This window comes from Rhineura floridana, chromosome 16 (assembly GCF_030035675.1).
Source record: "Rhineura floridana isolate rRhiFlo1 chromosome 16, rRhiFlo1.hap2, whole genome shotgun sequence".
Lineage (NCBI taxonomy): Eukaryota > Metazoa > Chordata > Lepidosauria > Squamata > Rhineuridae > Rhineura > Rhineura floridana.
This window is the reverse complement of record NC_084495.1, coordinates 5,634,744-5,657,498: the sequence shown is the minus strand read 5'-3', so window position 1 is coordinate 5,657,498 and position 22,755 is coordinate 5,634,744. Positions and strand designations below refer to the sequence as shown.

Below are 22,755 nucleotides of genomic sequence, written 5' to 3'. Positions count from 1 at the left end.
CCACCCCATCATCTAAGTCATTGATAAAAATGTTGAAGAGTATCAGCCCCAGGACAGAACCCTGTGGCACTCTACTCGAGACCTCCTTCCAGTCCGAAGCAGAGCCACCGACGACCACTCTTTGAGTACGGTTTTCCAACCAGTTGTGAATCCACCTGACAGTATTTCCATGTAGTCCGCATTTGACTAGTTTGCTAATCAAAAGGTCGTGGGGGACTTTGTCAAACGCTTTGCTGAAATCTAGATAGATGACATCTACAGCATTTCCACCATCTACTAAGCTAGTGACCCGATCAAAAAAAGAGATGAGATTAGTTTGACAGGATTTTTTCTTGACAAACCCATGCTGGCTCCTTCTAATCACAGCATTGTCATCTAGATAGTTGCCAATGGACTCTTTTATTATCCGTTCTAATATCTTTCCCGGTATTGAAGTCAGACTGACCGGCCTGTAATTCCCCGGATCTTCTTTTTTACCTTAAAGAGCGGGACGACATTTGCCTGTCTCCAGTCCTCCGGCACCTCTCCCGTTCTCCATGATTTCTTTTTTTTTTTTTACAATAATTTTTATTCAAATTTTCATAAAACATAGAAAACAAAATCATAAAACATTCAAAGACAAAAAACAAAACAAAACTAAAATGATTAAACAAAAAAATAAAATAAAATAAAATGTTGACTTCCCATTTGTCACATATCAAATCAGTTATAGGTCTACAATATATAACAATCCTGTCTCTTAAATCATATTATAAAATCACTTTCCTCCAGTAGTTATCTTAATTAATCATCAAATCTCATAAACATTACTTTATTCTTTCCACAAAAAGTCAAAGAGAGGTTTCAATTCTTTAAGAAATATATCTATCAATTTTTCTCCAAATAAACATGTCAATTAATCCATCTCGTTAATAATTATAATAATCTTATTGTCATAACCATAGTCCAAATAAACATTTCGATTAATCCATCTCATCAGAATCTGTTAGGTCCAATAATTTCAATAGCCATTATTCCATTATCCCTATTAGTTCCATCTTCCATCTTCAATAGTCCTGTTAAGTCCAGTAATTTCAGTGTCCAATCTTCCATTATCAGTATTCCATAATAATCTTGCTGTTGTAGCCATAGTCATATAATAAGAGTCTGATGGGAATTTCCTCTATCCCAAATATTTTCTTGCCATCCATTCTGAATAAGTTGCTGAAATACTGTTGTAAAGTCATATCTGTGTTCTTCTTTTTTACAAAATGCACTGGCTCATCTCTTAAGAGTTTTTCCATTGTCACATGGCTGCAGTTAATTCCATAGATTTTCTCTATATCAAGCTCCATCACATCATTCCAGTCCAGAAGATTATCCAAGCCATTGATAACTTTATCTCTAATATCTTCATTAATTTCTTCAGAGATAACGTTAAATTCCAAACAGTAGATTTTATTTCTAAAATCCATAAACTCCAGATCTTTTTCCAATTCCACATTTGTTCCAATCTCCAGGGCTTGTATCTTCCCTTTATTTTTTCTTTTCTCATCTCTGATCTCATTCTCCTCTCTCACAGGGTCCCCTATTTCTTTAAACTCCTGCGTCATTTTGCTCAGTTCAATTTTCAGCTCCTTACTACCCTGTCGCAGGGTTTGTTTCGTTATCTCAATCTCATCCATTATTTTCTGAAACATAATTACTTCCAGATTCTCAGCCACTTTCTTGATTGCCATTTTTAAAACCACGAAAACAAAGCAAAACAAAAATAAAGAAGAACCACTTCTTATTTCAGCAACAATTGGGTTAATATTCCAGGCTTGATGACATCACAGTATAAACAGAGCAACCTGCCTTATCTCTCTTGTGCAAGAATGCAAAACAAATTTAGTTCCCAGCATCAAAACAGTTAGTGGCGTCGTGAAGAAGCAGATTCGTCAAAATAAAATAGACCAAAAAAAGAATAGTCCCAGACAATATAATATTCCTCGGAAATCAGGAATAGAAATCCCTCTTCTGTTTATTATCTTTAGAATGCACTTCCAGGACAGCTTTTTGCGACAGAAACAGAGATAAGCTGTTAATTTCGTGAATAACAGAGAAGAGCTATATCTCACCCAGAAGTTTTCCAAAGCCGATCAATCTGACAAATCTCCTTTTGCTGCAACAATTTAAACCAAGTAAAAAAAATAATAGAAAGAAGGGTGCTTGCCTGTTAGTCCGTTCTCTCTTTGAAGAAAAGATAAACGTATCGCTTAAGCAGATAGAGCTTGTTAGAAAGTCCGTCCGGCATTGTTGGCTGGACCTTATCTCATAAATTAATGAAATCCAGTCCTCCCAACAAAAACAGGCTTTGAGGTTGATCTCTACGTTTCTCCCTGCCCGGGAGAAATTTCATCAGTCAAAAAAAAAAAATGTTCTGACTGATTTATATCTGAATAAGCTTCTTTTGAGGCGGGAGCCTGTCCCAAAAGCAGGCACAAGCGAAGTCACCCTTCCCAGAAGTCACGTTCTCCATGATTTCTCAAAGATGATGGCAAGAGGTTCTGAGAGTACATCCGCAGATTCATTTTTTTGTCCTTATTTGGTCACTCTGGAAAAGGTAAAAGTGAACAGAAAAGATGTGCATAAAACCAAAGGTCATAACTTAGTTTCCCCCTTCAGGTCTCTTTCGTTTGTTTCTGGGCTTAATTCCGTAAGTACTGATGTCATTCTTCCGTGCACAACCTAGGTGACCTAAAGTGCAATCCAACTCAGGAAGCCGGCAGAAGGTGTGCTGGAGCAAGAGACGATGGCGCAAAGTTCCACCGCATCCAGTTGCCACTCAGGAGCTCTGGCTTGGCTGAATATCAGCTCAGCCGGGAGCTGTGTGTAGGGACCAGAAAGTAAAAGCCTCGTCTCCTAAATACCCTACTGGGGAGTAAGCCCTCTCCATTGACTTCTATTAAAATTATTTTCTTAGACCAACCTTTTTCCTGGCATAACTTTTCCTGGATTGGGACTCGCAGGAGTGCTCCATACATGATTTGGATGTAGCCTAAGTCCCCCCATCCCAGCCCGTCCCCTGACATGCCCCTTTTTCAGGCCTTACACCAGTTTACTCTGGCTCCACTGCACCAGTCTCAGCTGCATCTACGCAGGCATAGCCCGACTGAGCTGAGACCCAGCTGGCTCAGCTTGGAGGTCCGATACATCCAGCTCTCCTCAGCCTGGCATAAATGCAAGTTGGTTTGCATCCTTAGTTATCCATATATTGGTGAATGTGGTACAGTACACAACAGTGCTTAAAACACACACACACACACACAGAGTATTCCTCAGCAAAGCCTTTCCTGATGTGTGCATGAAAATTGTTTATTGAAATAATAAACTCTTCAATATTGATGAGAACAGTATTCTCTGCCCTGAATTGTGCCCAACAGGTTTTCTACATCACACAATAATGTGAAGATTGGAAAATCATTAGCAGGCTGAATTCTGTTGTCTACTCCCTTGTTAAGTGGAAAGAAAGCTGAGCTTGAAGTTCTTGTATAAATTTCAGATTAGTTCATGAACTCACCAGGCACGTAGAATCTAAAATGCAGTAACTAAAAAACTAAGTCTTCTTGACTGATCTCTCCAAATATGTGCTGAAAGAAAGGTTAAAAGAATACAACTGGAAAAGTGTACCATCTTTACGATAAAATTCACATGCAAAGTTTTCTGTGAGGAAATAAGTTTTAAAAGATTAGAGATGACTGGGCAACTTTTTAAAAATCTGTTTAAAAATATTGTATGCTGTGTCATAAACTTGTTTGTATGTATTAAATAGATATTTCTGTATCTTTTCTACATGATTTGTATTTGATACTTTTACTCAAGCTGTCTTTTTCACTGGATCTTGTAATTATTTTTTTAAGCTGAGAAAGATCTCATAATTTTTTCTAATGCCTTTAAATGTACAGATCTGAAAAGTGACTTGAGAGAGATTTTGTATGATACTGTAAAAAAAAATCACATTAATATAGACAGCAATATCTTCTGGGTGGCAAAAGTATTTGTATTTTTGAAATAAATCTTCATACACATCTCTTCATTAAGCATGAATTTGAATCATATGAGGCCATCAAATAACATTTTCATAAAGTTTTACCTTTCAAGCCTTGACTTTTATTGAACACAAATTGCATTTCAGACAAAGAAATGCAGATCTACCCAGTTGAATATAATTTAAACCACATTTTGATGACTCTTTTGGCATGGTATATATGGATTAAATTGCACTGTATTCAACAGTATTGTTACCATAGGAACTAACGCAAATGCATGTTTGAGAACTCTCCAGTCATTTTAAGTCCTGTTATGTAGTGTGTAAGAGAGCTCCTCTGTGCTAATTTAATTTTTGAAACTGGACTTTCTTCAACTTCCATCTACATAGATTTACTGCCCTAGTTCTTTTCAAACACCACTGTTCTGCTTTGTGTACAGTTTTATCCTATAGACCTGTTTCAGGGCCTCATCACCACCACCATCATTGTTATTATTAATTGAATTTATAGCTCTCCCTCCTGATGAAGCCCAGGGCTACACTTTAAAGTGTGGGTTATTTTGCACATGAAGATGAGGCACTTGTTTGCTCTGTTCTAGAGATCCATGTAAGCTCAGATCTGCTTGCATATCTCTTACATACCCAGTTTCTTTTGGTTCCTCCCTTATATAAAGGAGAATGGCATATGCCAAGGGAGGTGGGTATGGATCTGTATCTGCATCCTTCCACTGAAACAAGCATTACCCACAACAGCAGCATGTCGGAGCTCTCCCTTTTGGATCTGTAACCCACCCCTGCCTCATAGTGTGCCTTCAAAGAACCTGGGGGATATAGAGACCATTAGCCTTTGGGTGACCAAGTTGAAGGGAAAGAACTCATAGGTTAAGCACATCCTCTTCTCTTCCAAATGCTGCAAAGCATTGACTTGGTTAACAACAACAAAATTATGATGTGTCTTTGTAATTGCCAGGAAGAGTTTGAGTAAGAGAGAGAGAGAGAAAATGTTCAACTCCCTGCTAAAGAATTGCATACTAACCCCCCCCCAAAACCCCCACAAATCAGCCTTAAGAAGCAAAATTCCACTAGAAGTCAGCCAGAAATGGGAGTGCTGAGGTGATAAACTTCTTTCCATCCACTGTTTAAATGTTCCTTGATGAGAAACGCCTCAGCTCAAAATGCATCAGGATCTGGTGCCTTCCATTAAAGGACTTTGATATGTGCTTGTTGAACACTCTGTCGTTTTTATTTACCAGGATACAATTCTGGCTGAAATACTTCAGATCTGCAAAGAGCATATAGTGGGCTATCATGAACATGATTCCCTCCTGGACCACAAAGAGGAAGAAGAATTGACTGAAGAGGAAAGGAAGGCGGCTTGGGCTGAATATGAAGCTGAAAAGAAGGTAGGATGCCTTAAGTCATTTAGTGCAGCTTTACAGCAATTGCATTGTGCAAATCAAACCATTCTTCTGCGTGTTTAATATTTTTTAGAGAGTGTGTTTGTTGAAAGGAATCTGTGTGGAATTCTGTTGCTCAATGTGAAAGACTTTTATTATTATCACTTCATTTGTCGGCCAAATGAATTGGCAGAGAAACGTTGCTCCGTGAGAACCATATCGGGGGGGGGGGGGGAACACAAGCAAAACAAGGACAAGCAGAGATCAAGGATTCTTCATGCCTCATTTGTGAATATATTGTTTGGGTACCTTGTTAAGGCATTTACTGTGATTTCCCACATTGGATTTAGGGCTTAAACAAAACTGCACCTTCTCTCTCTGTATATTTGCAGGGGGCGGGGGATAACAGGTTTCTACTGCAGTCTGTAAAAGGCCCAAAGTCTCCTCTTCCCCCATCACTAAAAAGTCTTCACAAAATTCTACCTTCAGTTTAGACACCCACTTGGCTTCCTGTGCCTTTTATCTCTGCACATGCACACAGAGACAAAACAGCAGAAAGAAGGTAGCTACACCCCCAATGTCACGCCAAACCTCTTTCCCCCTCTTATTTAGTGGAGAGGCCTGCAGTCATGGAAGCAACTTCCTTGCTTTTGATTCAGATTTCTTTTTCAGGTTCAACGGCCTCCACATGGGTTTTTGACTGTAAATAATTATGTGTGGCCTTCTTTGCAGCTTATGCCTTTCAGGTGTACAGAGTTCCATTTTCTGAGATGCAAATGTCTCTCAGAACTGGCGTCTGCTGCTTAACAAGGTTTCTGATACTGTATTAATTCACCCTGTTCTGCTGCTGTGTTCTTCGTTGAATGCTGCAGGCATGCCAGCTAAGTGATTAAATGTAAGCTTCATTAAATAGACTATAAATACATACAAGTTATTCTCAAGTAAATTGATTTGAAGGGTTGAAAATGTTTACTTAAGATTTTTTTAGGGATCACTGAAGTGAATGTATTTATTAAAAGGCACACTCCCTTCCTAGGTCCTTTTATATATTGTTTCTTGAAGCTCTTAACGCTATTTTTCTCCACCTCAAACTGGCATGGAATAACCCCTTGTGGAGGAACTTGATAGATGTGTAAAAATCAGCAAACGTGAAGTGAAACTCTGAAAATATTAGAAGTTCACTTAAGCACACACCCTTCTCTACATTAGGGTTGAGAGCATTTTCTGGGATCTATGACTTAGGAGCCCTGGTTAAAAACCTGACTGGAGCTTGAAACAAATGGGTTTCCTGTCTTGTCCATGACATTTTGTACGTTCTTAAAAAAAATGAATCTGGACGGCTTGGGTAGTACACTCTATTGCTGAGCCACCTCCACCAGCTCAGTAGCTGGCCCATATTTGTTTATTTTCAGACATATTATTTCTTCTGTTGGGCTAGTCTCTGGCTGCTACTTTGACGCTTGAATTGATCATATTCCCTCCAGATGCTCTACAACCGTCAGGTTTGAATTCTTAAAAGAGACATCTCTGTTTTTCAGGGCCTGACAATGCGTTTCAACATGCCAATGGGGGCAAACATGTTCCACACCAACTTTAACTCTCAAACTCCATATATTCCTTTCAATTTGGCAGCGTTGTCCGCTATGAGCAACCAGCAGCTGGAGGTAAGTGGGAAAGTCCCAAATACCATAACACGTTAGTTATTGCATGCTGAAGATGCCTTACCTAGGGCCCATCTGTGCTATACATTTCAAGCAGTGTCATAGCATTTTAAACAGTCATGACTTTCCTTAAAGTATCCTGGGAATGGTAGTTTGTAAAGAGTGCTGAGAGTTGTTAGGAGACCCCTGTTCCTGTCACAGAGCTACACCTCCCAGAGTAGTCTAACAGTTTAGTTTAACAATCAATCCCTCTTCCCAGGGAAGATGTTTTTCAAGGTGCGTTGTTTTAATATGTTTTAAAAGATGTTTTGTTTTAACATGTTTTATAGTCTGTTTTTAAGATGTTTTAGAATGTTGCTAGTGATTTGTGTGCTGCCCTGGGCTCCATCTGAGAGGAAGTGTGGGACATAAATTGGATAAATAAATAAAGTCTAGGAATTGTCGCTCTGTGAGGGGCATAGGGGTCTCCTAACAACTCTCAGCACCATTAACAAACTACAGTTCCCAGGATGGGGGGGGGGAGTCATGACTTTTTAAAATGGTATAACACTGCTTTAGAAATATAGTGCAGATGGGGCCCTAGTTAGAGTGTTGCCCCCTAACAATGGGCACCGTTCTTTTGCTTCACAATAAATGTACTGCGCACGTTGATTTGTAAGATGCTGATTTCTAGGTCATATTGCAAAAAGTTACTCACTAAAGTAACAGTGCTGAATAGTTGCTGGGGGTGTGGGGGATGAATGGGAATACAATGGTAAAATCTGCAGATACTTTTGTTAAATAAAAACCAGAGCGGCAGAAGTGCCTCTTACAACTAAAATGTTAATCATTTTAGTTATGTCTGAAATAATAATAGTGTGTGAATTTATTTCCATTCTGTGGCCCAACAGTGTGTATGTGATTGGACTTGGACTTGTATCATTTTATATAAAGGCAAGTTGGGTTATTTTGCTGTATTTGTGGACAGCTGAATATATTGCTATTCAGCCACTCTTTCACGTTTTTAAATTTCTTCCAGGACCTCATTAATCAAGGCAGAGAAAAAGTTGTGGAAGCGACTAATAGTGTTACTGGGGCAAGAATTCAGCCCCTTGAAGACATCATTTCCAGTATAGTAAGTACATTTATGGATAATAAAAGCCATTGTTGCTCTGGGGTCATGTACATTTCAGAGCACTGAATGGATGACAGGATATGGATTATAAATTGCAGTTAGTTCGTTTTTCTTCTGTTTCTTCCTCCAATATTGAAATCACAAATTAATCAGTTGGTTGCAGTACTATGAGACAGTATATTTTAGTTATTTTGCCAGCCCAATCCTATGCACATTTATTTAAAAAACCCGACTGCATGTTCTTAAAGTACTCCTTAAATGGCACTGAACACCCTTAAGGCTCTTCTGGGTTAATAATTCTATTTCTCTGTTATGTTGGAGGGTCTTCAACACTGTGGGATCTTTTAAGCATATGTGGTGGGCATGTGACCATTTTGGGAAATGATCTGTGGCAACATCTCTGAGATCACAGGTCAGATATTAAATCCTACTCCAGCTTTTGCTCTTCTGTCCTTATCAGGACACCTAGACACATCAGTAATCCTTAAAGAACTGATCGTATATTTTTTGGCAATGGCTCATCTGGAAATAGCTTTTCAATGGAAATAAGCTAATGACCTCACTATTGATAGATGGGTGGGTAGAGTGTGGGAAACAGCTTTATCTGACAAATTGAAGAGACATGGTGCGAAGGCTATCTCACTGGGATAAATTTGATTCTATATGGTCCCCATATATTTCATATATAAATAGGCCACTACCACCCTTTCCCCCTCCAGTCACTCATGTGTCACTGTGGAGAGAGCTCCCCTGTGTTCCTACTGAGAGGAAGGGTGGGGTGTAAATTTAATTAATTAATTTGTTGTTGTTATTCAGGGAAACCAGCTTCTGAAGGCTCAGTATAGGTAGTAATATGAAAAATGCAATGGACTGCCTTCAAGTCAATTCCGACTTATGGGCGACCCTATGAATAGGGTTGTCATGGCAAGCGGTATTCAGAGGGGGTTTACCAATGCCTCCCTCTGAGGCTGAGAGGCAGTGAGTGGCCCAAGGTCACCCAGTGAGCTTCATGGCTGTGTGGGGATTTGAACCCTGGTCTCCCAGGTCGTAGTCCAACACCTTAACCACTACACCACACTGGCTCTATGCATTACAGGGATATCATGTAGGTTCTAAGAGTTGTGGAAAATGAAAATGAATATAACTGGGATATGTGTTGGCTAAATAAATTTAAAACAAACTTATGGCAGTGCACATACTCTTCATCATCATCATCTAGAAAGTTATGTGAATGGGACCCAATCAGGTATTTCCCACCAAGAGGGTGAGATCAATTAGGTAGCAGGGCTAGCCAGTTATTATTTATTGTACTTGCAAATGTCTGTAGGTTGGACTCTATTCTTTTCATCTTCTGCTGCTGTTTCAGTAATAATGAACACTGCAGTCTGTTCTTTGTTGCTTGCTTGTTCTTTTTATGAACTTCCTTTGAAAATCAATAAAATATATTTGCAAAAAAAAGAAAGAAACCTGACTGCATTTGGTGGAGCTGACTTTCAGGTAAACCTGCATGGGATTGCACCCTTAATTTGTTTGTTTATTGTCTTGGCCAAAAAACCTTTTTAATTGTTAACAGCTCTTCTAAAAAGCAGTCTCTTAGGACTGATTTCTGTTATAGTATCACATAGTATTCAGTTAGCTGTTCACTTGGATGAAGGGTTTCCTAGCACACAGTCAAGCCACAGTTGAGCACTTTTATGTTCTGTTTATTTTCAGGGGAGGAGATTTAAACAATACTTAATTCCTTAATTGAAATCAGTGGGCCTTTTAAATTATTTGGAGTTGCAGGTTGTGGGTGTACATTAATTAGCCTACTGCAGAAAATTGTTAACTATGACACCGATTTTCATGAACAACCACCTGACTATTTGTTTGGAGCTTCACGAATGTGCGTGCCAAAATGGATACTAAACCGGCATCCTGTCAACAGCCAGCAAAATGTGCATTTGCCATCTGTAAAAGTTTTAGAATTTAAGCTATATGACAAATCGTATTTACAGTTTTATATCGGGCAGGTTACCTTTATTTTTATGAATGCATGTTCCTATGAACAACTTAATCATGCCAGGTACTTTTTAATGATATCAGATGCTTTCCTCTCTGCATGTTCAGGTAGTCCTCATCCCTTTGCCATTAGTTTTTTCCCCTCTTCTTCTCTTCCCCCCGCCATCCCAATTCCACAGCAGTCTACCATCAAAGGGGAGAATCCCACACCTCCACTGGGCATGCCCAGGTCAGAGAACTGCCTAAAGTAGCCTTAGAATCCTGGCCATGGGTCATTCAGCAGGTATAACCCCTGAGGGAAATGGTAGATCTGCTTTCCCTCCCCTGTTTCTGTTTGCCAACGTGACTGCCTTGTCCACCTGAGAGCGTGGACCTGGCAGAGACCTTGCTCTGGCCTGTTCTTATGTGCTATGCCCGTGGGTGGCCACCACTGGCCCTCCAGCAGCCCTTCTGCAGCTCTAGGACTGGCACCAGAAGCGCTCCCTCGCCCCAGCATCATGGCCTTCCTGCCAAACCCCAGGATGCTGCCGCCACAATCCATTTTGAATTGGTTCCACCAGCTCAAGTGAAGGAGAATATGTGGATAGACAAAATGTACACACAAAGGAAAATCACAGGAGTTAACATGGTGTCCGAATCCAGCCAGAGAGGTCTGTTGCTGTGTCTCAGTGGGTTTGTGTTAGGCCACTTCCTGAAAACTGAGTTGCTGCATTCTTGAGGCAAACTCTCCGTCGACGCATTTCAGGGCCACACAAGGCTCTGCGAGAACTCCTCTCAAGCCCTCTTTCTGTTTTCCTTTGCAGTGGAAGGAGAACCTGACCCTCACAGAGTCCCAGGTCCAGGCGTTAGCTCTAAGCCGACAAGCAGGCCAGGAGATGGATGTTAAGCGCCGGGAGGCCATCTATAATGATGTCCTGACAAAACAGCAGATGGTAAGAATCCCAGACACCTTTTGATTGTAATGGCAGGCCCGTGGAAATGGCAAGCAGTGCAGGAGCGTAGGAGTGCCTGTGAGGAAGGTCTGCAGCTCCGGGGTAGAGCATCTGCCTTCAGCCCTCGACATCTGGGAGACGATCCTGTCTGAAATCCTGGAGAGCGGCTGCCAGTCAGTGTAGACAATACTGAGCTGGATGTACCAATGGTCTGACTCAGTGTAAGGCAGCTTCCTTTGTTCCTAGGGGAACTATTAACCGATCCTCCCCTCAAGCTTAAAGTCCTTCACTGGCATCTTTGCCTAAATCTGACACCAATCCCTCCCCCTCGCCATCGCAATGATGTGTTGCAGATAAGAGGCCGTTGGTTGATGGTTGAGCTACGCTTTGCATGGCAGCGTAGGGAGGTATGCAGCTTGCAGTTCCTGTTCCGGAGCCCTCTGCTGCACTAGGTCTTTTGTAATCACCTAGATTTAGTTTGGTGAGAACTGTTGTTTCTCACCTTGCCAGGGAATCCTGTTGCATTTTTTTTAAAGGCATGTCATGCATGGGAATTGTTCAAGTGAGTTTTAGCCATACTTAGTACTGATAACATTAAAACACACCTTAGTTATAAAGAGCAACTTTGTATGGTTCATGAATGAGAGTTTGCGTAGCATAGTGTGTAAAGGAATGAGCAGTGAGCCAGGCAGTTCCCGGTTCAGATCTCGCCTCCTCTGCCATGGACTTCTGAGAGGAGAGGAGGGAAGGGCCTTAGGTAAGTAGCTTGCTTTCACCCTCCATTCTCCCGCACCCCCAAGTAATATGGAGATAGGAACGCTGACCTACCTTACAAGACTGTTGTGAGAGTCTCGGAGAATTTCTTTGATGACCCCTTAGACAAAGTGCTGTATAAATTCTAAATAAATATTGCAACATGGAAATTGTTTTCATTTTCTGTATTGTCTTTTATATTGTATTTTGAAATTACTATACAGACCTTGAGTGGGTTGAGTGTATAGTCAATATAATTAGTAGTGCTTCAGTAGAAACATTCATTTATTTAGAAACAGATATAAATATTCTGGAATGAGCAGAATTGGCAGTAGATGTGCCAGACTTTACTGGTTTTCTTTCCCAGATCACCTCCTTGCCAATCAAATACTTTTTGTTGGAAATCTCTGCTTCTCAGCACCAAGGAATTGACTTCTGTTAATACGTGTGTGAGTTAAAGTCTTGCAGGGGTTCATGTTATGTTGCGAAACTTGAAACTTTCCCAGGAGACGTTCTCTCATACTGGAAGTGTTTTTTTGCTTGGTGTTTGCCACAAAATGTTTGTTTGGTCACTCACACTAGAATTTTCAGAGGGGTGGCAAATGGTACCAGAGGAGAGAATGCTGTAATGGATATATGGGAGCAATTTCACAGGAGAGTGCCTGTCCCTATGGCAACCAAGATAAATGCTGCCTGCAATACAATGGGCAAGTCATTAGGGGACTATGGTCCTAAACAGTGTTGCTAACTGGTTTCTCCAGTCACTAGCTTGCAAATGCCACCACATTAGTGATGGTGATAGCAGTGCAGCAAGTATCAAGTTTAGGGTTAAAATCAATTTGTCAGGGATGCCGTGGCTGAAGGGAAAGGCATTATTGAGACAGGTCATGCCCTTGTAACGGCTCCGCTTTCCCTCCACAGTTAATCGGTTGTGTTCAGAGGATTCTGATGAACAGAAGACTTCAGCAGCAGTACAATCAGCAGCAACAGCAGCAACAGCTGTCTTATCAACAGGCAGCTCAACAGGCAGCTCAACAGGCAGCTCAACAAGCAGCCATGAGTCATCTGATGATGCCAAAGCCTCCTGGTTTAATTATGAATCCTTCCAACTTCCAACAGATAGATATGAGAGGAATGTATCAGTCCGTTGCTGGTGCAATGCAGCATCCCCCACCCTTGCAGCGCGCCCCTCCCCCAATGAGTGGCAAGAATCCAGGACCATCCCAAGGGAAATCAATGTGATTTTGCACTAAAAGTTTAAAAGATTGTTAAAATCAGAGATTGGGAGAGAGAGCTTTTTTATTTTTGTAGGAATCAATGGCTTAACAGAACTCAACTGTATAGATAGTTTGGGTGATTTTCCCCCATTAGTCGCCATGTTCTATTTCAGTGTATCCACTTTGTTTTGATAAGACATGATGTCCCCCCCCCCCAATATTTAGTGATGTTGCCTAGAATCTTCTTACATGTGTTGAGTACAGGAGATATCCAGTTGTTTTCAGTGAAAACAGGTCCTTCCATAACATTAGGGGCTGCACAGGTTTCCTGTTTAAACTCCTACGCTTGCTGTTAATAGCCATAAAAACAGCCGTCAAATGGGAGAAGCTTAGGGAAGTTACACAGGTCTGTATATTTCGGTCGTCACACACAAATGTACACAGCTGAGTTCTTGGTTAAAGTTGATTCCTCAAATTATGGAACTTTTTTATAGTCCTTCGTGAAATGGGAAGCAAGACAGAACTGACATGAAGACTTATTCTACTCATTAACATGTGATGGAAAAATAACACATAGAAACTGAGAATGATCTTGAGACAGAACTGAGTGCAATATTCTTAAATACTACTGCTCTGAAACTTCTGAGTCATGCAGTTTTTGGAAACTGTGTCTGCAGCCTTAAGTTACAGCCTGAGAAGATGCTGTTTTCTCTAGCCTTCTGCCACTTTTATTTCATCTTTTTGATGGAATAATATCAAATAACTTTTCGTTCTTCACCCATGTATTTCCACCCCATGCTAATTCTGATGCAAAGTGCATTTCTGTTGACTCCTTTATACTGGTGCTAGTGCCTCATCCTGTTGCTGGCAGTAGGGTGGGGGGCTAAGAGAAATGTATTCCTGGTACTTTGGGGCTCAAAGTTGGTGGCAGTGGTTAGGATCCAGCCCATCTTCAGTCAGCAGCCTTGAAAATGGCTTGAACCATTTGCTCTCTTGACATACAAAGGAATGTGCTTTCACAGTTTGCAGTATTGCCAGAATTGTGAAATAATTCCTCCTTTTATAGATAAGAATCTCTGGTTACCCTGTGTTCCTTCCCCATCCTAGTTTTCATTCTTTTAAGAATATGAAAGTGGAAAAAACAGCTTGATTTTTTTCTTTTTGTTTTAGTCCTAGAGAAGTACATTTCCAATTAATTACACTTCATTAACAGCTACTTTTACAACATGGAAATAGGATAGTCATCCATTTTTCTGTGCTCATGAAGATCCAGGTTGGCACCACTAAACCTTTTCCTTGCATTAGTCTAGCTGATGTTTCCAGAAGCGAAGATATTTTTTGGAATGTAGGCATAAAATTAAATGACAGGTGCATTTGAGGTATTGGAGCAGGCGAAAGCAAACAGCAAAGGAATTTTGGAGATCCATGAAAGATGAGTGGAAAGACTGACTCCAGGCACCACTGAAAAAGCAAGAGTTTATAGTCTAAAAGTTTGGCTTCCTGAATCTTTCTAGAAGAATTGTTGGTTTATCTTCTCCTGTCAGAATGCTTGAGCACCCAGACAATGCTAATTTTGGGAAAGATTTTCAGTTTTAAGTGAATGCCCTTTGCTTGGTGAGCGGAACATAACTTGATCATCTGCAGCAAATTTAACCATAAATTGCTGTTTTCAGAGGTGGGAAGAGATCCTGAGCCCATTCACCCAGCGGTGTGGTTCATTTCTTTAATTTGATAAGAAGGGGAAGGCTCCAAAAATTGTTCTTCACTTCAGAAGAAATGACAATAGAGACTCCCAGGACAAATGTTTGAAGGCAAATGTAACTACCCAGGACATTCCTACATTTTTCTGAAAGGAGCTAGGAATTTTAGTGGCATTTTTACATCAACTCAAGAGACTTAAGTGTGGAAGTTTTAGGCAACATTTTTGAAGACACATTTTTTTCCACCCTCAGTGACAGCCGACAAAGGCAACTGGCGTGGATGAGGATGTCAAGACAAGAAGCATTGAAGTAAAACTTGGACCACTTTGCATACATATTTCTCACATGGCATATAGCTGCATAATAACGTGCTTTTGAGTATAACATCAAGCTTTAACCAATATTTAAAGACAGAAATGGCATCAATTAAATAAAACTGATTTTTATATTTGTTTTAGATGTTTTACCTAGTTGAAATGGCTTATATAAGATGAATAAAAATGTTGCTTGTAATACAGTTTTGCCTGCTAAATTCTCCACATTTTGTAACCTGTTTATTCCTTTGGATGTAAAGCGTTTTTGCTTAGTATTGTGATACTGTACATGTTTTTGTCCCAGTTGTATAGTAATGTTTCAGTCCCTCGACCAGCTTTGGCTGCTGAAATCATACAGCTGTGAAGACTTGGCCTTTGTTTCTGTTTAGACGGCTTTTTCAGTTATGTATTAAATATCATAAAAGTACTGTAGAAAAGATGTCACTTCTTCCTATAAGGCTGTTTTGTAAAATATATATTAAGGACTGGAAACGTGTTTTTAAGGAGAAGCATTCAAGTATGACAATATGCTATCTGTGTTTTCACCATTCAAAGTGCTGTTTGGTAGTTAAAACTATTTAATATCTCATTTAATAAAGTGACCAAAACATACGAATGTCTGTTGTGCTCCTTTGCTAACTTGACAGCCGGGGCTCTTGACACAACTAATCAATGCCAAATCAGGAGATTTGAGAGAGTCCTGGATACAGCCAAACGTTCATAAACTCAAAACATTCTTTTGCATGTTAATATTCCTGCTTGACTGATACCTATAAACTATCCGCATCATGGCCAAAAATATTCTTTTGCCAAGGAAGATTCAAAAACTTCATTTCCCTTATCATGACCTGAATATGAATTAGGATTTTATTAATACATTCATTCTGACAGCTCCCTGTAAAGCTGTTTTGAGTGGTTTTCTCTTTCCAGGTTTGCCCAGGTAACTTGTCTAAAATTCCATAGGGAATATCCAATGCAGTTCATAGGAACAGTGCATGGAACTGTTCTTGCAACTCAAATGCTGATTTTTTTAAAAAAATGCAATGCCCATCCTAACAAGACAGAGGTATCCTGAGTGTTTCCATTCATGGTTGCAGAAGTTTTGCTGGATGTAGAGAGAGAGACCCTTTGACTACTGTTTTCTATAAAAGGAAAGATCAATACTGTAAATTTATACCTTGAGCTGAGCTGGATCCAGGTGCCCCATTCCTCTGAACCTGCAGCCCTGTAGAGAAGTATGTGCTATCTGTATATCCTGCTTCACTAGCCTTTTGAGGCCTAGAAAAATGAATACTATTTTTACTTTTTGTGTGTGAGCACCCATTTAAAGCTAAGGCATTAAAATTGCAGCACTGAAAAAGAGGAAACAGGGCTGCTTTTACAAACATCCGCAACTACATACCTGGTGTTCTCATGTGGTGCAGAATGTGTGGATATTGCAACCACATAGATAAAGCAGGTTCCATGGGTCTTTCCATTTAATCATACCACGTCTTGGAGGGATGGTGAGTCAATGGAAAAGGCATGTAATCAGCGCTGATGCCGGGTTGTGGGGGGTTTTGCACAACTCCAGTGCAGTGTGTATGAGAGGGCGAGCATGGTGCAGGGTTTTCACAAGGACACTGTCTAGAGCAAAAGTGCAGAGCCTCAGGCCTGGGGTCTGAATACAGGCCTCTGGCCCGCAGAACTCTCCCTGAGCCATACCCCTCACTGGCCTTGCTTCACTCTCCCAAGTGTGTTTGCCAGGCTGAAACATGTCCTTGACCCTTTTCCTTGTCTGGATGGAGGATAGAGAGGGGTGTGTGAATGTGCGTAGAAACTAGCCTACTGCAAATAGCTAAAATGCAATTGCTGCTCTGCCCACAGCTGGCACATGGCCTCCAGAAGGGAATGTGGCCTTGGGGCTGAAAAAGGTTTCCCATCCCAGAGATTTGAATGATTCAGGATTTAAGGGCCACCACCTTGCTTCCAGGTGGAAGCAAATCTCACCACCTTTTGGCTGTGGTTCTAACAGTTTTGACCTAATGGCCAGGAGAAGTTAAGCTTAGCAAAGTTTCACTAACACAAAGAAGTGCTGGAGAGCCTGGCCTTGAATTGAAAATGGAGAGCTTAGAAAACGGCATTGTGGAGAGCAGGTTAATCTGCTTTTAACTGGGCTCCTGGCAGAGAAGCGTATCTTGTTTCTCATGCTCATCAACGGGACGGGGTTGGGTGGGGAGGACAGCAGCTGTGAAAGCCCCCTGTACAATTGAGTTGAATCTCCAATGTTCTTGGCTCTTACAATAGTCAACTTTTAAAGGCTCTGATGGGGCAAAATTAAAGAGGTCTGATTTAACAGAAGCCCCAAGTAGTAGCAACATGCATGTAAAGTGCATGTCTATATAGATGAGTGCTCTTTCACTGGCATGTAGGTTGGGCCCTGCAGATCCTGCTCTTAGTTGCTCACAAAGCATAGTTAAAAGGAAAGCTGAGACCCGTTAAGATTGTTATCATTAAGCTACTCTTGCATGAAGTGAATGTAGTAGCGTAGGTGTAAATATCCCACAAACACTTCATGAAACTAGCAGCAGGAGGAAATAATTTCTCAGACCTGGGGAAAGTAGGACCCCAATCTACCTCTAGCGTGCCTGGATGGGCCCCCATTATATTCTGTTGGGATGGGATAAGCATTCAAGCATGCTTCCACATCCTGATGAACGTGGGCACCAGCTCTGCACTCAATCCCTCCTTCATTTGGGTGCATGGGAGGGGAAAACTACAACCTTTCCAGGCATCCTCCTTAAGAGATCAGGTAGCTCTCTATTTGGGGCTCTTACATTCTGAGGATTCCGTATGAAGAGAATGAAAAGCCAGTGTAGATAAAAAAAAACATTAACCTCTCTTAAGACGAATTTCACATTGTGCACAAACGAGCCTAGGCAAGCTCCAAATAAATGTTTTAACACGCAGTTGCTGGAGGATGCAATTTTGAGTGGAGGAGCAACAGGGCTGGAAGAATACTTCATCTTAGAGCCTTTTTTTCTGCTCCAGATTCCTCCCCCCCCCCAAAAAAAAGCTGATTGGAAACCTGGCAAGTGTTTTAGACAATCCAGTATATTTGATTTTGTGTAGTCCAAGGATGTAGTAGATGAGAATAAGGAATGAAGTCTCCTCAGATATGGACCAATTTCAGAAATGAACCAGTCAGCCCTCTTAAAAGAATCTTGGGCAGGCGGTTGGTAACTTAAAGTTGCAGAAGTTTCATTTACACAATTTAAGTGAAAATCAACCCTTGCAGTTACTGGGCGGCCATGTGCTTTTTGAACCGTCGGCTTATGGAAAAAGTTTTTGCAGAATTTATGGAGCAAGAGCTAAATTTATTCAATGGGTGCTGTAACTTGCCTACTATAGATGCATTAACATGCATAGGAGCACTGACAGTGGCTCTGCCATGCCCAGTTCTGGGCAGTGATAGAACGGCTAGAGAGGAAAGGAAACATACACCAAGTCTGGTGCAAAAGGAGCAGTGACTCCACTGCAAAAACACAGATTTGATGCAACAGTTTGACAGTGGCCTTTAAGAAGTTGGTACCAGGGGTGGTGGTGTTCCATGCTAGCCCTACACAGAGTATACTCATTGAAGTTAATAGATAATAGATAATGGGTCTACTCTGAGAAGGATTTAGTTGACAACAACCCAGTATATTCTATGTGAATTGGGCCTTCCGCCCTAATTGTAAAAGAGAGGACAAATTTGCATAAAATTCAGAGTTTGGAAAAGTTACTTTTTTGAACTACAACTCCCATCAGCCCCAGCCAGCATGGCCACTAGATTGGGCTGATGGGAGTTGTTCAAAAAAGTAACTTTTCCAAGCTCTGACAAAATTGCATATGCTTTGTGTCATATGCAAATGTGTGTCCTCTTTTGTGAGTAGAATGGAGTCCCCCCCCCCCCAAAAAAAAATCACGGGCCACTTACAAAAAAGATGCCCGATGGGCAGAATGTCATCGGATGAAAATTTTCCCATCATTGCATTTCCATCCTAGAAAGGGATTACCCTGTTGAATGTCTGCCTGCTATACAGCAGTTAATGTTCCATGTGCCCTGCTCTCCCCAAACACCAGCCCTAAACCTTGCAAAGAACTCACATTTCATCAGCTGTAAACAAACTATGTTGCTGCAACTGACAGAAACGAATATTGAAGACACTGGCATTTCAACAGAGATCAGTCAGCAAAAATGGTAAGAAGAAACTGGTATGTCCACCCCACTGCTGATTCCCTAGCCCACGGGTTCCCAAACAGTGGCCTGTGAGCTTTGCTCGGGTGGTCCATGGGGTGTCTGTGTTAAACACGGCAATTGATTCTTCACTGTATATTATTTTTTGCCTCTTTTATTTCTTACATATTTCTATTTATTTCTTATTCTATGGGGTGCAACTGCAATACAATTAAATACAAATAAGTAAGAAATGACAGAAGCAGTAAAAATACACTTGCAAACCACATCGCATTTAGCACGGGGCACTACAATTGCTGCAACAAGCAGAAAATGTGTTAAAAGCCATTAAGACCCTAAGCAATTTTGTAGTGGCCCATGGGGGGGGAAGTTCCTGTTAAAGGGGTACAATGAAACCAATGACCTAGGGAGGTGTTGGGCTTTCCATCACTGGAGGCCTTCAAGAGACAGCTGGGCAGCCACCTGTCAGGTATGCTTTGATTTGGATCCCTGCATTGAGCAGGGAGTTGGACTCAATGGCCTTATAGGCCCCTTCCAACTCTATGATTCTATGATTTTATAAATCCGCTCTGGGTTTTAGTCCAAACTTTTGAGAACCTTCCCAAAGTGCTGAAAATCCTTGAAAGTTTGGACTAAAACCCAGAGTGATTCCATTGCCCCACTTGACATGTGACTGAAGCCCATCAGACCTTGTCCTGCCTTCTTCAGTGTGACTGCCCTTCAAGGATTTTTTTTCTGCAGAGTAACTTCTGTTAGTTCTTCTGTTATTTATTGAACTACAGAGTCCTTTTGGGGATGTCACGAGTGCTATAATGTATTCTCTTCTCCAGACTAAATACACCCACTTCCTTCAGCCCTTCCTCATAGCACGATTTGTTTTCCACAACCCAGACCATCTTCCTGACCCTCCTCTTAGCCTGTTCCAAGTGTCACCCAGAACTGGACACAGAACTCCAGATGAGATCCGACTAGTATAAAGTGACTTGGAAACTATGGATCTATTAATACAAGCCTAATATCACATTAGCTTTTTTCGCAGGCATATCACACTGCTGACTCGTGTTCAGCTTGTGACTGATTGCAAACCGGAGGCCTTTTTCATGTGCCCTACCGGCAGTAGTCTAGGTATCCAGCCATCCTATAGCTGTGCATTTGTTATTTATGTATGTATGTATGTATAAATGCAGAACTTTTGATTTGTCTCTGCTGAATTTCATTTTGTTACTTTCAGCCCAGTTTTCTATACTGTCGTGGTCATTTTGAATTCTGTTATATTCTGAGAAGTTATTTACTAGTCTATTGGTGGTTGAGAATGACAGAAGAGCCCTATGCAGGTGAATGTGCTAGGGCTTGAAGTGTGCACACATTCAAGCCCCGCCCCTGAACATCCCTGCACATGCCAACTCCACACCTGACCTTCTCATGCAGAACACAAATCTCCCTTCTGACCTTCACGCTCCACACACAAAAGTGGAGTTGGCATGCAGGAGGATGTTGGGGGTGGGGCTTTGGAAATGACCACCTCCAGAAGGCCCCAGGTTCCATCCCCAGCATCTCCAGGTGGGGCAGGGAAGGAGTCACCCTCTCTGGACAGCCACTGCCAGTCAGTGTCAACAATACTGAGCTAGCTGGGCCAATGGGCTCCTCCGCCCGTATCTACATTGAGATAGTGAGTTCTTTGCAATGTAACATAAGAGACGCAAGTAAGATGCTATATGCAGATGGTGATGTGCAAGAAAGTAAGAGTTGTATCCAGTGTTGGCTTTGCCTATACACAGCAGGCCAACCGATTGTCACCGATTCCTCCTACCCAGTGTAGCCCACTGCACTTCCCAAAAGCTTCTCTGGCAGTACTATAGCAGCAAATTCAGAAGTGCAGGGTCCCTTCATGATAGCCACAGCCACACACCCTTTCCTTTTTTTTCTTTTGCTTTGAGAATGAGATCCTTGTTAATGCCTTTCCCCACAACAACAGATGTCCCTAGGAGCCAATCAACATGAAAGGGGAAAGTGTTAGTTACTGGAAAGAGTCTTCTCGGTGGCTCTCACCTCCTTTCACTGGCTGCAATAAGCAGGAAAGGAGAAAGATGTTAGAAGACTTTTCTCAGTGTCTAACACACTCCCTTTCATGCTGATTGGCTCCTAGGATGCTGGAGACATTGGGACCCTGCTCCCAAAAAAGTAAAGCGTCTAAGACACACACACCCCGAGACCCTGGACAACTACACCCCTGGTCTCTGGATTGGGGGATCCTCTGGAATGTGACATAAACAGCTGCAACTGGTAGAGGGGGTTATAAGACGGTTCCTAAATAAATGCATCCCATAATGTTGCCCTCTTAATGCTGCAGATGGAGACCGAGTGGAAAAAAAGAGAGGGGTCTGTTCACATAAAGCCACCCAACAGAGCAATGGGAAGTAGCAGGAAGAATCCTCATGCTGCAATCTTGTTCCCCCAGGAAATGTTTGAGGGTAACCACCACCACTCAGGGTACAGCTGGTTCACGGAGCATACATTACGCTTCCAGCCAGGGATGGGAAGAAATTTGATTCAGTTCACACAAAGTCAAATCTATCAAATTCGCACTTTCTGAAACAGTATAAGAACCAAAACGTGTTGATCTGTCAAAAATTCACACTTGCCTGAATTTTATGATGTGGTTCTCTAACTAAGCAGTGTTTACCAAAATGCATATATTTGGGGGAAATGTGCATAAAAATGAATGCATTAGTGAAGATAGCATGCAAAAATACATTGTATTAGAACATGCTTGCAAAAAGGTGTACATTAGTCAAAACTGCATACAAACATGTGTTTAGTAGGAGAAAATCACACTAAAGTGCTTAAGAATTTTCTTCAGGATTTTAAAAAAACAACAGATTGCTGCAGAACTGAATTTAAGATTGGAAAAGTTAGAAACAGAGAGAACACTGTTATCTTTTCGGCACCAGGTCAAGACTTTCCTCTTCTCCCAGGCATTTTAATTTTTTTTAAGTGTTTTTAAATTTGTATATTTGTTTTTAATGTTTTTAATTGTTGTAAACTGCCCAGAGAGCTTTGGCTACAGGGCAGTATACAAATGTAATAAATAATAATAATAATAATAATAATAATAACCGAAACTGACAGATCTTTCCATCCCTACTTCCACCTTTAAGATCCTAACAGAAAATGTGAGGGCAAGTTAGTTTAAACTTGCTTGATGTTTACCTGTGAGGAGGGCTGGTCCTACCATTAGGCAAAGTGAAGCAACTGCCTCAGGTGGAAGATGCTGGGGGAGAGGCAGCACACTCCCCTCGTCTGCTGGTGATCAGAGCTGTGTTCTCCACAGCCTCTCATGCACCACCTCAACCATCCTGCTGCTCTCCTGTGCCATAGAGCATGTGGCCACTTTCCAGCGTTACATTCAGATTCAACTGACCGTCCAGTTGGTCTCTG

The 22,755-nt window shown here is 41.3% G+C and overlaps 1 protein-coding gene across 1 annotated transcript in view; it reads left to right on the top strand.

The window, feature by feature from the left end:
- ATRX (ATRX chromatin remodeler) overlaps positions 1-15,697 on the top strand; it is a 163,982-nt gene extending 148,285 nt beyond the window's left edge. Inside the window, exons 31-35 of the mRNA XM_061598106.1 lie at positions 5,263-5,412; positions 6,945-7,070; positions 8,086-8,181; positions 10,986-11,114; positions 12,789-15,697. Of these exons, the coding sequence (XP_061454090.1) occupies positions 5,263-5,412; positions 6,945-7,070; positions 8,086-8,181; positions 10,986-11,114; positions 12,789-13,109 (822 nt within the window). The 3' untranslated portion in view covers positions 13,110-15,697. The remainder of the gene's footprint in view (positions 1-5,262; positions 5,413-6,944; positions 7,071-8,085; positions 8,182-10,985; positions 11,115-12,788) is intronic.
- The last annotated feature ends 7,058 nt before the right edge of the window (positions 15,698-22,755 follow it).